Source organism: Nycticebus coucang, chromosome 9 (genome assembly GCF_027406575.1).
Source record: "Nycticebus coucang isolate mNycCou1 chromosome 9, mNycCou1.pri, whole genome shotgun sequence".
In the NCBI taxonomy this organism is placed as follows: domain Eukaryota; kingdom Metazoa; phylum Chordata; class Mammalia; order Primates; family Lorisidae; genus Nycticebus; species Nycticebus coucang.
The window spans coordinates 117,020,819-117,037,401 of record NC_069788.1 but is presented as its reverse complement, the minus strand read 5'-3'; the positions used below and the strand labels follow the sequence as shown (position 1 = coordinate 117,037,401).

At 51.9% G+C, this 16,583-nt stretch overlaps 2 protein-coding genes across 5 annotated transcripts in view; one reads left to right on the top strand and one right to left on the bottom strand.

Moving 5' to 3' along the window:
• Positions 1–15,647, bottom strand: part of ACTN1 (actinin alpha 1) — a 117,550-nt gene extending 101,903 nt beyond the window's left edge. For 2 of the 4 annotated variants that reach the window (XM_053602190.1, XM_053602191.1), the window contains exon 1: positions 15,170–15,568. In XM_053602190.1, coding sequence (XP_053458165.1) covers positions 15,170–15,274 — 105 coding nt within the window. In that variant the 5' untranslated portion in view covers positions 15,275–15,568. Of the gene's footprint in view, positions 1–15,169 lie in introns of all 4 variants that reach the window. The other 2 variants (XM_053602189.1, XM_053602192.1) reach the window with 2 other exon arrangements.
• On the top strand, positions 6,764–7,620 carry LOC128593855 (40S ribosomal protein S3a-like). Its single transcript, XM_053602194.1, has one exon. The coding sequence runs from the start codon at positions 6,784–6,786 to the stop codon at positions 7,252–7,254; it is 471 nt and encodes a 156-aa protein (XP_053458169.1). The 5' UTR covers positions 6,764–6,783; the 3' UTR covers positions 7,255–7,620.
• Positions 15,648–16,583: the final 936 nt, after the last annotated feature.

Below are 16,583 nucleotides of genomic sequence, written 5' to 3'. Positions count from 1 at the left end.
CCGGGTCTAGTCCCACCTGCAGGGAGCTGTGTGGCTCAGACAAGTGCTCTAATGCAGGAAAGCAGTGCACCTACAAGTCCACCTCAATCAGCTCTCCAGGGCATGGCAAGGGCTGTGGACAGACAGGCTGGGCGTGACACCATTTATATGAAGTTTTAAATCAGACACAGAGACCCAGACAACTACATAGGCATGAACTCCAGTGAGGGAAGGGAATGGGATGGGGGAGAAGAACCCAGGCAGTGACTCTGTAATGCACTCATTCTCAAAATAGAAGCCTGAAGCCATGGAGAGCTTTGTGGCCTCAAGAGCAGAAAATCTAGAAATATCTGCTATAACCACCTAAAACTTTCAGGTCTTTCCAAATGCTCTCGAATGTCCTTTACCTCCCGCTAAGCCATCTTACAGTATTGAGAGAGTTAAATAAATACCTCTAGAACACTTAGGAATGTGCCTGGCCCACAGCACTAGGCTGGCTCATACTGGGGGTGCCCAGCTCCAAAGTCCCAAAAATAGCCCTTAGGCAGCAAGGTGGACCTCAGCTGGGCCTTCTCATGAACCAGTGGCTTCTGTGTAAAGGGCTTCAGGTATAGGTCCCCCAGCCAGGCACTGCTGGGTGCTACAGTAACCCACACCAAGCAGCCTCACTAAGGAGGTAGCAAACAGGCCCATCAAATAACTGAGACCCCAATGTGACGTTCCTTAATTTTTTAAAAAAACTATGTACAAGGAACCTGAACTGCACTGTTGATAAAAAGAAAGCAAGCTGGGCGGCGCCTGTGGCTCAGTGAGTAGGGCGCCGGCCCCATATACCGAGGGTGGCGGGTTCAAACCCAGCCCTGGCCAAACTGCAACCAAAAAATAGCCGGGCGTTGTGGCGGGCGCCTGTAGTCCCAGCTGCTCGGGAAGCTGAGGCAAGAGAATCGCGTAAGCCCAAGACTTAGAGGTTGCTGTGAGCTGTGTGATGCCACGGCACTCTACCAAGGGCGGTACAGTGAGACTCTGTCTCTACAAAAAAAAAAAAAAAAAGAAAGCAAGCTAACTTTCATTTAGGGCTACAGTTTGAAAAAATATCCAGATTTCTAAAATTAGGCCTTTAGGGCTCCATGCATGTGATGATACCCCATCTAACAGTCCCAACCACCAGTATCCCAGATAAAGGACAGGAAACCAGGGGTCTGGCCCCATTTCCCCCGCCTCCAGGAAAACACAGTGCATAAGTCACCTCCTCCATCTCCCAGCTTCCAGGGCCAACTCTGGAAAAGCACTTTGGGTTCCTGGAAAGAAAGGCCCTTCTGAAATATCGGGAACTCTACTGGAAAGGGCCATTATATATTACCTGGAGGATGTCTGTGGTGTTTGAAAGGGAGCCATTCCTCTACCAAAGTCATGGCAGTGGCCAGAAACAACAGAGGGGCTTCTTGGAGCCAGAGAGACACACGCAAGCAACAGACATACACCCCATGCTCACTCACAGACACGAATGTCAAGACAGAAGACCTTGGAGGAGGGTGCTCGCCTTTTCCAGGGCCAAGCTCTCATATCAGGTGGTGGGAGGGGTCTATTTCCAGGTAGGGACTTGACTCAGAAGAATCAAAAACTCCTCTTCTTGGGCAGCGCCTGTGGCTCAGTGGGTAGGGCACCGGCCCCATATACCAAGGGTGGTGGGTTCAAACCCAGCCCTGACCAAAAACCACAACAACAACAACAAAAAAATAGCCGGGCGTTGTGGCAGATGCCTGTAGTCCCAGCTACTCGGGAGGCTGAAGCAAGAGAATCACCTAAGCCCCAAGAGCTGGAGGTTGCTGTGAGCTGTGATGCCACAGCATTCTACCAAAGGCAAGGAAGTGAGACTCTTTGTCTCTAAAAAAAAAAAGAAAAAGGCTTGGCGACTGAGGTTTAAGCTGCTAAGGCGCCAGCCACACACACCTGAGTTGGAGGGTTTGAATCCAGTCTGGCCCGCCAAACAACAATGATGATGTCTGCAACCAAAAAATAGCCGGGTGTTCTGGCAGGCACCTGTAGTCCCAGCTACTTGGGAGGTGGAGGCAGGAGAATCACTTGAGCCCAGGAGCTGAACATTGCTGTGAGCTGTGATGCGACAGCACTCTATCCAGGGTGACAGCTTGAGGTTCTGTCTCAAAAAAAAAAAAAAAAAAAACACAAAAAACTCCTCTTCTGGCTCCATCCCCAAGTCACAAGCTACTAGGCATGGACGTGTCTACATGGGACATTAGAGCAAAAACAAGTCTCATTTTAACAACCCTTCCTACCCATACTCATGGGTTGCTGCCTCTTCTAACCTGGAAAGCCAAGTTCCATCAAAGGACTGGCCTCAAGAAGCCCATCCACCTTGGAGTCAGCTCTCTCTTGTCCTCTCACCTCCAGATGATCTGAAAACACAGCTCAGACACTCTGTCTTACTCCCCATTAGTTATAATCAGCATTGCAATGGCTTTTAAAAATAAATCTTCTTGCCCATAAATATGCTCCCCTACAACTCCTGGCTTGGCCTCAAATCACAGGCCTGTGACAGTGTCTGAAAAGTCCCACAGTCCCACAAGCACCAACCACCAAGAAACAGGAAAAACAAGGTAAGAAAGAGGAAGCTCCCTTCCCCCACCTGATTGCTTTTCTGCCCTGAACTGAACCATTTGGGACCTTTGATTTAGGCTCAGAAGGTGCAAAGCTGAGGTCAGGAAATGGCGTTGTCCTCCTACTTGGTCCTGTTTTCTGGCCTCGCTCAAAAACTTCCTAACTCCACAACACCAAAAGCCAACTTAAGCCCCCAAACTTTACCTTGTCAACTTTCTTAGCAGTCATAAGACTTACACAAGAACCTCAGGCTTTGTGGGTTTCACATGCACAGGCTTTAAAAATCAAAATAATCCAGAGCTAACTCAGGTACCTGGTTAGAAGTCTGTTTGGTTCCTCCAGGGACCACAAAGGAAGACTCCAAAGGGAAGGACAGAGCAGGTGAAACTGAAGGAGGTGAAAACAGCAGAGAAGAGAAAGTTGCTGTTGAGGGCGGCGCCTGTGGCTTAAGGAGTAGGGCACCGGTCCCATATGCCTCCCATATGCCGGAGGTGGCGGGTTCAAACTTAGCCCCGGCCAAAAACCAAAAAAAAAAAAAAAAACAAAAAAAGAAAGTTGCTGTTGAACTTACAAGGCTGGGTGCCATGGCTCACACCTGTAATCTTCTCACTTTGAGAGGCCAAGGAAAGATCACTTGAGGCCAGAAGTTGGAGACCAGCCTGGGCAACATAGAAAGACCAACAATTTCTTAAAAAAAAAAAAAATTTTTTTAAAGATTAGTTGAGCATCGGCTCGGCGCCTGTAGCTCAGCGGCTAGGGCACCAGCCACATACACCAGGACTGGCGGGTTCGAACCCAGCCCAGGCCTGCTAAACATCAATGACAACAACAACAACAACAAAAAGCCAGGCACCTATACTGCAAGCAGGTGCCTGTAGTCCCAGCTACTTGTGAGGCTGAGGCAAGAAAATCGCTTAAACCCAAGAGTTTGAGGTTACTGTGGGCTGTAACACCATGGCACTCTGCCCAGGGTAACATAGTGAGACTTTGTCACCAAAAAAAAAATTTAACTGAGCATGGTGGTGCACGCCTGTAGTCCCACCTGCTTGGGAGCCTAAGGTAGGAAGATCACCTAAGCCCAGGAGTTCGAGGCTATAGTGAGCTATAATCATGCCATTTTACTCTAGCCTGGGTGACAGAGCAAGACCATGTCTCTTAAAAGAAAAAAGAAAGGGGTGGAGCCTGTGGCTCAAGGAGTAGGACACCAGTCCCATATGCCGGAGGTGGCGGGTTCAAACCCAGCCCCGGCCAAAAACCAAAAAAAAAAAGAAAGAATCTTAAGGGAGGGGAAGCCAGTTCTCAAAAGCTGGGGGTTAGTGCTAGGAAAGGCTACTAGGCATATGGGATTGAGGTAGGAAGTGCCCTTCAGGTTCAGGGGACCAGAGTTTACTCCTGACAGTTATTCTCTGTACTGAAAAACACAGGGAAATGCAACTTGTATCTTCCACTACCTCTACAACCAAGAAAGGTAACTTCAATAAAGCTTATGCCACCCCCTTACCCTCATAGACCCTCTTGCCAAAAACCTGGATTCAGACCAACTCTACCTCAGTAAGGCTGCAATAGAAACCCCGGTAAAGTCACTTAACCTTTCTGAGTTACTTTCCCTGTCTGTAAATGAGGATAAGACCTCCTAAGTTTACTCACCATGATTAATGGACAGAAACTCACACATGAACGCACATAAATGTGAAAAACCATGAATCATATAATAAGTACTTGACTAACACCATGTTGAATTCTCCTATAATTTCACTTATATGTAAGCCTTGCCTCCCAGTTAAAACATAAACTTGACACTTCTGGTTAAGAGCAGAGTGCTGAGGTCAGTCTGCCTAGGTTCGTTCATTATGTGTCCCGCTAGCTGGTCTGTGTTGAGTAAGTTACCTAACTTCTCTGAGCCTCAATTTCCCATGTGTAACAAGAAAACTAATAGTACTGTCCTCAAAGGGTTGTTTGACATACTGAGATAATCCAAACCATTCGATCTTCATGCAATGTGAACTATTAGTCTTTTTCCTTATTTGGAAAATGAAGACATTGTTAATAAATACTAGCTAGCCGGTGGTTTGGTTGATGTAAACAGATAACTCTCCTTCCTGTCCTTCCTTCTTTCATCTTCTCTTTCCTTCCCAGGAGGTGAACAGTGTTTACAATCACCCCCACCCCAGGTAACTTGCTCTTATGAAATGCTTTGAACCAAAATGAACAGTTCTCTTTAACAGCGAAGGGTACCAGCACCTTCATTTCTAGCTGTGCAGTTGTGAGCATGTTTTCTATATCTCTAAACGCAGGATCTTCTAAAGGATCTATAAAGTGTGATCATCCCACATACAAGGCTCTTGTCAACATTAAACGGGGCCAATGACAGCATGCATCTAACACACAGTCCTTGTGGAAGAGGATTTCCTTAAGTCCTCTAGCTCCAGGGGGACAGGCTGAGGGAGGACCCTACTCCCTCTCAATGGAGAACGAACAGATCTCAGCCCCAGAAGTCACCCAGGTAGCCAAGGACCAAGGAGGCAGTTTCCAGGGGAATGGCATCCTCTGCATCTCCACCCCATTTCTAGCCACAGGCTGCCTTTTATTCTCCTCCCATCTCTGTCGTGGGCTAAGTCACCTTCCCTACTATTGCTAGGCAACCTCAAGAGTGGTGCAGCTGCCTCCTATGGGAGGAACTTTAGGCCTCACCACCTTCCCTGCCTTGGGCCCTGAGGAAGCCACTTGGACCGACCCCACCAACCCTGGGGATGCCAGATGGTAAGAAGCAAAGCCAGGCCCACAGGGTTGACAAAACAGTAGTGGGAACTTCCCCACAGACTGGGACATGAAAGCCACCCTCTGCTCCCAGCCACCCCACCTTCTGTGTGCCTGTGCTAACCTGTGATCTATTCTTAGGCAGTTTCCAAGAAAAGGGGCCGCATCATACATCATGTTTTGCATGAAGCTGCCGCCCTTGATCATCTTCCTCTTGCAGGGTCCCTCACTCACTAGGAACCCAGATCCCCTGGCCTCTAGTCAATGTGGGGGACGGAGGGAAGAAAGACAAGAATGGTATCCTGCTAGGGTGTTCACTTCTGGGAGGCAGGATGACAGGCAACTGTCATTTTCTTCTTTATATAGGGTGGACACAAAGATGAACTTATTTCATAGGCCTCTGAGATATAATTCCATACCATAAAATTCACCCTTTTAAAGTGCACAATTCAGTGGATTTGAGTATATTCACAAGGCTATGCAACCACCACCAGTGCCGAATTCCAGAGCACTTCCATTACCATGATTTTGTTTGTAATATGTTCACCTTGGGTTAAATGTTCTACCCACGCAAGCATTTGTTGTGTAAGCAGCGAAGTTGAGAAGGAGAGCAACGCTGAGGCCAGGCTGCTGCCTCAGCCCAGCCCTACACTTGCAGGCTGTGTGATCCCGGCTGCTGTAGCTGCTCTCAGCCAACTCCCTCATCTATAAACCGGGATACCAGGACCCACCTCACAGGGTCGGATGTGCTGGCATTCGTGCACGTACAATGCTTAGGACAGGTGCCAATACTTAGCACATGCTCAGAAAGGGGCACTGCTAAAAATACTATGAAAGTTGTGGGGTTTTTTAACTTTTACGGCTGAATGGAGCATACAGAGAGGGCAAGTGAGGGTCAGGAATGCTGCCGCACGCAGCTTTGGGGCCTCCCATCACTAGACCAGATGTACAGTGCCCACAAGTCAAGATCCTGCCACACAGTCCCCAGGCAGGGCAGGGCACGAAGGAAAGCTGGGGACAGAGGGAAGAGGGCCTGGCCAACACCTCCACATTTTGCCCCCACCTGCTGGGCTTGATGCTAGCCTGGGAATAGGTGGGAAAACTTGATTGTATATGTAGAGGAAAAGAGGAAAAGACCAGGCTTGGTGCCTGTGGCTCAAGCTTCTAAGGCGCCAGCCACATACACCTGAGCTGGCGGGTTCGAATCCAGCCTGGGCCTGCCAAACAACGACAACTACAACCAAAAAATAGCCAGGCGTTGTGGTGGGCGTCTATAGTCCCAGCTACTTGGGAGGCGGAGACAGACTCACTTGAGCCCAGGAATTAGAGGTTGCTGTGAGCTGTGATGCTACAGCACTCTACCCAGGGCAACAGCTTGAGGCTCTGTCTCAAAAAAAAAAGAAAAGCCCTTTTGGCTCGCTGAGCACCGTCATGGCGGTCGGCAAGAACAAGCGCCTTACGAAAGGTGGCAAAAAGGGAGCCAAGAAGAAAGTGGTTGACCCATTTTCTAAGAAAGATTGGTATGATGTGAAGGCACCTGCTATGTTCAATATAAGGAATATTGGGAAAACACTAGTCACCAGGACTCAAGGAACCAAAATTGCATCTGATGGCCTCAAAGGTCGTGCGTTTGAAGTGAGTCTTGCTGATCTGCAGAATGATGATGTTGCGTTTAGAAAATTCAAGCTAATTACTGAAGATGTTCAGGGCAAAAACTGCCTGACTAACTTCCATGGCATGGATCTTACCCGTGACAAAATGTGTTCTATGGTCAAAAACTGGCAGACTATGATTGAAGTTCATGTTGATGTTAAGACTACAGATGGTTATTTGCTTCGTCTGTTCTGTGTTGGTTTTACTAAAAAACGCAATAATCAGATACGGAAGACCTCTTATGCCTAGCACCAACAGGTTCGCCAAATCCGGAAGAAAATGATGGAAATCATGACCAGAGAGATGCAGACCAATGACTTGAAAGAACTTGTCAATAAATTGATTCCAGATAGCATTGGAAAAGACATAGAAAAGGCATGCCAATCTACTTATCCTCTCCATGATGTCTTCGTTAGAAAAGTAAAAATGCTAAAGAAACCCAAGTTTGAATTGGGAAAACTCATGGAGCTTCACGGTGAAGGTAGTAGCTCTGGAAAAGCTACTGGGGACGAGACAGGTGCTAAAGTTCAACGAGCTGATGGATATAAACCACCAGTCCAAGAATCTGTCTAAAATTCAGGCTTTTAATAATGACAAATAAAGAATCCTATTTGTGAAAAAAAAAAAGAAAAGAAAAAAGAGGAAAAGACCAGACCTGAGTCCTAGTCTGCAGGGTCTCCTACTTCCCCCGCCCCCCACTGCCAAGGCTCCCTCCCTATCAGTCAGAGATGGGTTTGGGCAAACAGTGCCTAGCAAGACATTGGTGCCTTGGCAGATGAAGACAGAGCCAGGGCTGAATCATGAGTCCAGTTGGAGCGGGCCCATCTTCCCAAAACTAAGGAACTAGGCTCGGGGGGGTTTTCTCTGCCTGCAGCCTCTCTGCCACTACCACCTGGGGAGCTACAGATTAGAACTCTCCAGGCTATCTCTGCTGGTGGCTCCAAGAGCCTGGTAGCATCCTTGGTAACGCAGCTCAGCCCACAGGGCCCCTCATGCAGACATGTGGGCCCACCGGCCACTCCAGAGAGGACACAAGTGGGGCTGGTGGGAAGGTGCCCCTCAGCTCCATGCCAGCTCCCAGATAACCATGGGTAGTTACACACTGGGGACAGCTCAGGCGGGTCTAACTGGCTGGGATGAGCCCAACAATACCTGCACAGAGGCATGCGTCTCAAGAGCCCAACTATGACCTATGCAGACAGCCTGGCCTGGCCCGTCTCAGAAAGGTGAGTGGTGAGCTCTGGGAGAGCCAAACCAATGGAAAAGAACAAGGGAGAGAACAATCGGAGGGGGTGTCCCCCAGCAGGGATGACTCACTGCTGCCCTGCTCTGCCCTTCCAGGCTTCTCCCCTCCCCTCCTCTGTCCTACACTCTGTGTCTCTCCCTCTCACTCTTTCTCTCCCATACACACATACACATACACGGCCAAGAGGGGAAGGTGAGGCTTCCCGGAACCTTCTTCAAATCCTGCATTCCTCTGAGATGCAGCTCAAATCCTACCAGATCTCTGCCTTCTCCACTTCTCCAAATCCTACCAGATCTCTGCCTTCCAGGACCAAGTGCTGGCTCCTACCCCTGGTGCCTTGGCATCTGCTTTGGCCATCCCTCTGACCACTACTGGCACCGCCTGGTATGATTCTATATTTTTCTGGTGCTCTCCCTACCAAAACCATGATTTCCACAACCCCACACAGCAAGTAGGGCGAGTATCTGATACCCGGCAAGGGTTTAATTAACCTCCACTGACAGACTCCACAAGGAGGAGTTGTCCACATTCCTACCCTAGTAGGGTGCAGCTCTTTCCTAGAGATACACAGTAGCATATCCTTGACAGGGTCATATCCAGGTTTGGGCTGCCCCACCCTGGCTCCAGATTCCCAGGAGGCAGCAGGTCTTGTGGGACAAGTCCTCAAGCCAGGTTTATGGTTTGTGGCCACTGGCCAGGCACCCTGCCCCAGGCCTTCCTTGAGAAGATAAAAAGGAAAGGCCCAAATCCAACTTGACCTTGCAGCACCTCCCCAAGAAGGTGGACTTGGGAATCCAGGTTCTGCCTTTTCCCCTTGAGAAGGCAGATGACCACACACCCTAGGGAACCTGCTAGCCTGTCACTCCTACAACCCATCGCCAGTGTCCAGCAACCAACAGTGCCCTGGGGTCCCACCACTTCTCAAAACTGGACTGTCTGGTTCTGAGTGCTTTCCAGGCCTCACACCTGCCTGCCTCAGCACAGAGCAGCTCCCACCTGCCTTGTCAGGGCCAGCTGGCCTCTGTGGGGCCCCTCCCTGCTCCATGACTCTTCAGGCTTCATAAGTCATTTTGCCAATCACTGGGCACCTGTTCTCAGTTCACCCACACAGAGAAGTGTCTGGAAAGAAAGGAGTTGCATCAGGCCCTGGGGAAAGTAGAGCTGGGTCAGCTCCAGGGTGGGGCGGGGCATGGGGGGGGCGGGGGGGAGGAGGGACCAGGCCTCCAGAAGGCCTCACCTGAAGACTGTACAGTTTTTTTTTGTTTTTTTTTTTTATAGAGACAGAGTCTCACTGTACCACCCTCGGGTAGAGTGCCGTGGCATCACACGGCTCACAGCAACCTCTAACTCTTGGGCTTACGTGATTCTCTTGCCTCAGCCTCCCGAGCAGCTGGGACTACAGGTGCCCGCCACAACGCCCGGCTATTTTTTTTATTTGCAGTTTGGCCGGGGCTGGGTTTGACCCGCCACCCTTGGCATATGGGGCCGGCGCCCTACTCACTGAGCCACAGGCACCGCCTGAAGTCTGTACAGTTAAACCACTCTTACAGAGAATTCATAATGTGTGGCCATTTTCTCATACAAGCTTGATACCCAGGAAGTAGGGAAAAGTTAGGCAAAGTCTACAACACAGAGACTTTTAAGTGACCTAAAATGAGTCAGTGCTGAACTCAGAATCAGAGGTCAAGGACAATACAATTCCCTTACACCCGCAGCCAACCAAGCTTCCTCTAAAGATGGCTTTAAAAAAAAAAAGTCTACTGGGGGGGGGTGCCTGTGGCTCGGTGGGTAGGGTGCGGGACCCATATACCGAGGGTGGTGGGTTTGAATCTGGCCCCAGCCAAACTGCAACAACAACAACAAAAAAAAAATAGCCGGGCGTTGAGGCGGGCACCTGTAGTCCCAGCTACTCAGTGGGCTGAGGCAAGAGAATCGCCTAAGCCCAGGAGTTGGAGGTTGCTGTGAGCTGTGACGCCACACCACTCTACCAAAGGCGATAAAAAAGAAAAAAAGTCTACTGGGGAGAGAGCATAGAAATTCGGGTTCCGGGCAGCACCTGTGGCTCAGTGGGTAGGGCGCCGGCCCCATATACCGAGGGTGGCGGGTTCAAACCCGGCCCTGGCCAAACTGCAACAAAAAAATAGCCAGGCGTTGTGGCAGGCGCCTGTAGTCCCAGCTACTGGGGAGGCTGAGGCAAGAGAATCACCTACACCCAGGAGTTGGAGGTTGCTGTGAGCTGTAACACCACAGCACTCTATCGAGGGCGATAAAGTGAAACTGTCTCTACAAAAAAAATAATAAGAAATTCAGGTTCCCACAGATAGTTAACATTTATTGAGCACTCTATATGCAAGGTGCTATACTAAATCCCCTACAGACATTAAATCTCCACACAACTATTAATATACTTGGAACTATTATTTTCCCCCATGTCCCCACTGCTACAAGCCTGGTGCAGGTAAGTGACTCACCAAGATCTCAACAGCTAGTGAGTGGAGGGGGCAAGATTTCGACTCGCCATGTGCTTATCTGCAGAGTCTGGAGCCCAGGGACAGCCCCAGAAGTGGTTATCTAAGTATAAAGCATTTCATCGCAATCTCCACACCCTAGCCTGGAGTTTAGAGCCACACATCATGCCATTTATCCAACTTTTCAGAGCTATTTCTCCACGAGGCCACCTACACCAGACCTGGCCCTGGGATAGGCACTAGGCATTCAGCAGAGAACAGGACAAGCTAGGTCCCTGCCTGCACCAACACAGACAATACAGACCAGAGAGGGGATTCAGGATGGAGATGACAGCCACTCCCTCCTCTTTCTGGTTTTATTTCCAACAGGCAGCACCCTGGTTTGGCGGGTCCTGTTCCTCCCCAGGTAAGTTCCCCTTTGGCAGACCCTCCCCTCTTTGCAGTCCTCCATGATTACTGGTGGTCTTGGTTAACTCCTGCAAAGGTGTCACTGTCCAGGAACAAGTGTAAACAAGGTGATCCCTCTTCTCAGGACCAAGCATGACCTGGGTACAGAACTGGGATCTGGGCTACATTCACAACTATCTCCCTTCACCTGCCAAGGCTGTCTCCCTGTTTCAACATCCATTCCCTCAACCAACATTGATTAAGCACCGACATGTCAAAAGCCCCAGGGTCAGCACCTGTGAGAATACCCTTTAAACCAGAATGTCCAGGACTTCGGAGGGAACAGAGAGACTAAAATGTAACAGAAGCTGCCATTTTACCAATCTTCTCACATCAACCCAGCAAGATATAAGCTCCTTTTTTTGCAGTTTTTGGCCAGGGCTGGGTTTGAATCCACCACCTCCGGCATATGGGGCTGGCGCCTTACTCCTTTGAGCCACAGATGCCGCCCCGATATTAGCTCCTTTTTATAAATAAGGAACTGGAGGCTCAGAGAGAAACTTGCCCAAGGTCACAAGCCTAAAAGGGTAGAGCCAGGATCCTACGCCAAGTCAAAGCCTTTCCAGCCCACTGGACCAACAGCAAACGTGTACAGACTAGGGGTGGGGTGAGAGCCACGTGAAGGCATAAGCTGAGGGCTGTGGGCATTCTGAAAAGAACAGCTGCCCCCAGAAAAAGTGGCTTCAAAGCTCAGCCTCAAAGGTCAGGAAGATGACAAAATCTGGGAAAGTATGGGAAATTCCTCTAATCCACAAGATAACTGCATTTGTGTCTGGAGGCACAGAGACCAGCCGATGAACTCTGCACTGAAGCATTCTTTGAAGAAGGAACAAGTCCCAGCCAACCCGATGCAGTTTCTTGAGTCATGACTTCTGACTCTGCGTGCACCGTATCAGGCCATGCCTTCACCAAAGAAGCATTTCCTAACATGTCCTTTCATCTGATCCCTTAAGAGCCCCAAGGGTTCAGCAAGGCAGAAATGCTCCATTTCAGACACAGAAACATAATGGAAGCCCCACAGAAGCAGAGACCTGGTCTGTCTCGTTCAGTGCCCTCTTCCCAACACCTGGAACTGTGCCTGGCACAAAGGAGATGCTCACAAAGTGTTTGTGAAATGACCCAATGAAGGTACAGACAGGATCTATGAAACACAGTCTTGCCCAAAGTCTCACAAATAGCCAGGTTGCACCAGGGCTAAAAAGAGGCTCTTCTGCACCCCACCGATGACTTCTGTATCATAGTGTGCACTGTGCCCCCCTCCTCACTCACTGCCCTGCCTCCCCCTGTCAGCTCTGGACCCACTCAACTCCCACGGTCAGTAGAAAGAGTCTAAAGCAACAAAGATAGTTTGTCTTATCCCACATGTAATGCCAACTCCTCAGGTCCCACCCACCCCGCTGAGAACTAGGCAAGGCAGCAGGTTTACAGATGGAAGCCCACAAAATACAAGCTACAGAATTAATGACAGCTAATAGGAACTTAGACCTGATATTCCAAGTCAGGCCCAGAGCTCCTTCTGTCATGGCCTCCTCCATCAACCCCACCAAAGCAAGTGTTAGCGCCCCGTGGTCCAGAGATCCTCTGGCTCTGAATGTCAGAGCCCAGCTTTCCTGCCTCCCTCCCCACAGAGGGATGAGTGAGGCCACTAGAAGCTCCCTGTCTAGAACATGGCTGTGTCCCAGCCCACAGCACTCTGGGCTGGTTACTTCCCTCTCTGGCCCTCCTTCCTTATCCTCAGGTGTGCTTGGCTCACAGAGCCCTCCGACTGACGACTGAGACAATATACATGGAGTGATTAGTAGAGTGCCTAGCACGTGTCAGCAAATGCCTACTCTTGGCACTGTTGGGTTTGCCCCCTAAATTACCAAATTTCCCAGAAGACCTATTCCTATCTAGCTGCCCAGAGAGCTGGTACACACCCACGACCACCCAGATCAGAGTTCCAGGAGTCTGCATTTTTCTCCCCAGCTCCAATACACTCATTCCTTCATTCACCCAGTAACACTGAATGCCATGTGCAAGCCCACGGTCAGGGTCTGTCCAGAAGCTTAGTCTCACAATCCAAACAATCCGTACGAGGGCCTGATTCCAGGATAGCTCGGTCACCCCTGCCCCTCCCAAGCACAAAGTAGGTGTTCCCTAAACAGTGATTTCTACTTCTCTTCTAACACTTATGGAAGACCCCAAGACGTACACCACCCTGATCTCATTCTTCTGGTCTTTTTGAGAATCAATTTAAAATCTCATTCTTTTTTGAGAATATAATTTAAAATCTATTATCAAAAAAGAGTGCACCATGAAATTTTAAGAGCTTCCTGCCTTGTCCCTACCTAGGAATCTCCAAATTACTCACTCAATTTTCAGCTCAAAGGTCTCCCAGGAAATAAACCAAGCACATGGGAGGCTGTAGGCAGCCCCCAACCAACTCCCAGCTCACTCTAGGGGGCCAAGAGGAAGAGGTGGTGAGTGTACCTAGCAACTGCCATATTACAAAGAAGTCAGTTCAAAGCCAGGAGACTTTCCAGTGTGTTTGCATAGGTATGATGTCGCTGTAGAGGCTTGGGTCCAGCTTCAGGCGCTGGGGCCCCAGGTCGCCCCATTTTGAGGAAGTCCATTGTGTGTGTTTTAAATTACCTCTGCTTGTCTGATGAAGTGAGTAAAAGGGCGCCGTTTCAGGGCTTAGGATTCCTGAGTGAGCTAATACAGGATGCCTTTGGCTGAAAAAAAAACTTCAGTCGGCTCTCTAAACTCCCCCCCCCCTTTAAGTTTAAAAAAGGGAATGAATGTTACCATTTTTGGACATGAGCGTTCTCTCTCAAGCCCAGCCCTAACCGCACTATCCAGAAGGACGCGCCATCCAGTTCCCCCCTCATTCCCAGATCAGCGCGGGGGCAGGGAGGGTGGCTGAAATGGGGAGGGACCGGATGGGAGCGGGCAGTGGGGAGGAGGGGAAGGAACGGGTACTCAGGGTACGTGGCCGCCTGGGGCACCGGCTCACCGAGCAGGCAGGAAGCAGCCGCAGGGTTGGGGCGCCCTCTCGCCCCACCAAGAGTGGTTTCTGACCTCTTCCTGCCACTGGCCACTATGCCCGGGTCCCACCGCCAACTCCAAGCCCAGCTCGGTATCGGAGCGCGCATCCCGCACACGGAGCCTGGGATGCAGCTCCGCAGCTAAGCAGGGGTCCCCAAATATTGCCGGAGACAGTCCCTCGTTCTGGAGCCCCTCAACTCGAATCCAGCTGCCCAAATTCGCCTTTCCCTAGGAAAGGAGCGGGGATCGGAGGGGCTGAACGTACACACAGCCCATTTGGGGCTTGCAGCTACCAACCTACTGAGTTAAGCAATAAAACGGTTTGCTGTCCTGACCCCGCCCCCACAGGGCCCGGAGGAGCCCGCGTACGCCCCCCAGCTTTCCGGGACCCAACCACACTCCAGCTGGTCCACCTCCAGGCAGATCCGGAGGCGGCCGCCGATCCCTACGGCGACTGTTCTCCCCCGGGGTGTGGGCTGGGGCTGAGGGCGCCGGTAGTCGGCCCCTGGACCCTCAGGTACTGAGCCCAGAGCCGGCCAGGAAGCGCGCTGCCACCGCACGCCATATGGAGAGGCGGCCGGGGGCGGGGAGGAAAGGGAAAATCGATCCGGAGCAGGCAGCCACCGAGCTGGGGTCTCAGGCTCAGCCCCAGCCTCCGGAGCACCGCCCTCGCGCTCAGCCCACGCGGGGACGGTCGCGGCAGCAGCGCATGGTCTGGGTCGCGGGCCCCAAGGCGACCCGCCCGCAGGCAGCGCCACCTCCTAGCGCTCCAGCTGGACGTTCGCGGGCTCTGGGGCAGGGGCGCTCCCCCTTCCACCCCACGCCTGTAACCCAACACCCCACCTCGCAGCGGCCGCGCGGCCCCCGCCCCCTCCTGTGCGCGCCCGGAACCGGTTCAGAGCCGGGAGCCCGGAGCATGGCGGGCGGAGTGGGTCCGGGCAGGGGTCGGTGGTGAGAGGGGGCGGCTGCTAACCTTTCTCTGCTGCTTCTCCCAGGCGGGGTCCAGGAGCAGGTCCCGATCCCAGTCCTCTTCGGGCTGCATGTAGTCGTTGGTTTGCTGGGAATCATAGTGGTCCATGATGGTGCGCGCGTGCTAGGAGCAGGATTTCTTCCTCCACCTTCTCTCCCGCCGGCAGTCGCGGCGGCTGCCCTGGGAGGGAGTTGAGCTGGGCTGGGCTGGGCTGGGCTGGAGCGACCGGGCTAGCTCCCCTGCGCCGGTTTCCGCCGCGGCGCTGCTCGCGAAGGCTGCTGCTGGCGGCAACAGCGGACTGCCTGCCTCCGCCCCAGCGCTCGGACCTAATCTCCGCGCACACTGAACGAGGCGGACACACTATCGCTGCCGGAGCCGAGGCGGGCGGGGGCGGGAGGAGGGGAAGAGCCCTCCCGAGGCTCTCCATTGGCCAGGCCGAGTTGCCCAAACTTCCCCCTTTTGCCTCTCATTGGGAATTCCTGGCATCCGTCAGCCGGGCTGCGGCACATATAGGTGGACTGGGCGGCCCCCGCCCACTCCCGCGGTTCCCACTCCCCCGCCGCTCATGTGACACCAGCTTAAGCTCTACGGGACTGAAGCCGGGGGACGCCTCCTCAAGCTTGGGGACCCGGCGGCAGCATGTTCGGGACGCCCAGGAGCCGCAGAGAATCGGACCGGTTCCCCTCCACCGTTATTGCGCTCTCACGCGCGCTCCAAACCCCGGGGTGGGATATGGCTGGGAAAGGAACACGAGAAAACCTGAAAAGCTTTTCATTTTCTCTTTCCCAGGGAACCTAGGTCGAGGCAGGTCGGCACCCTGGGAACGGGGGTGGGGAGGAGCTGTAAGGGAAAGGAATTTCCTGGGAATTTCCTGGCTGCCGCCCCGCCCCACCCAGCAGGGCGCGACCCGAAGGATCCCTGCCCTGCAGCCGCTAGGTTTATAGCCAGCAAACGCTCTAAGAGGCCGCCGAGTGTTCCCGCCTTGAGGCAGGGTCCTTTCGGTGCCACCCTCCGCTTTGGGGACCGCGTCTCCGCGAAGCTGCCCAGGTGGCGGCTGCGTGGGCGGCTTTCCTGGATCCCTGCGCGGCTTGCTGACGCGGCTGGAATTACCTTGCGTGACCAGTGTCCTCCCTCACCTTTATAGACAACCCGACATCATCCTGAAAACTAGGAGGGAAGGCCTGGATGGTCTATATAGTCCACATACACACTTCTGACAGATGAGGAAACTGAGGCTCAATGGACTGAGCTCAAAAAGAGATTTAGCAGCCGTTCAGAAACTCCACAGGCCAACCCTTCATCCTTATGCCTGACAAAGCTTTATTATTCATGGAGGAAGAAGGAGGGCCACATTAACTAAACACCTCTAACTTCTGCTTCGTACCTGCCTAGACTTCCTTCCTGGGGCTTAGTAAGA

Coding starts and splice junctions, on each gene's coding strand:
- LOC128593855 (XM_053602194.1), top strand. CDS start 6,784: ATGGCGGTCGGCAAGAACAAGCGCCTTACGAAAGGTGGCAAAAAGGGA.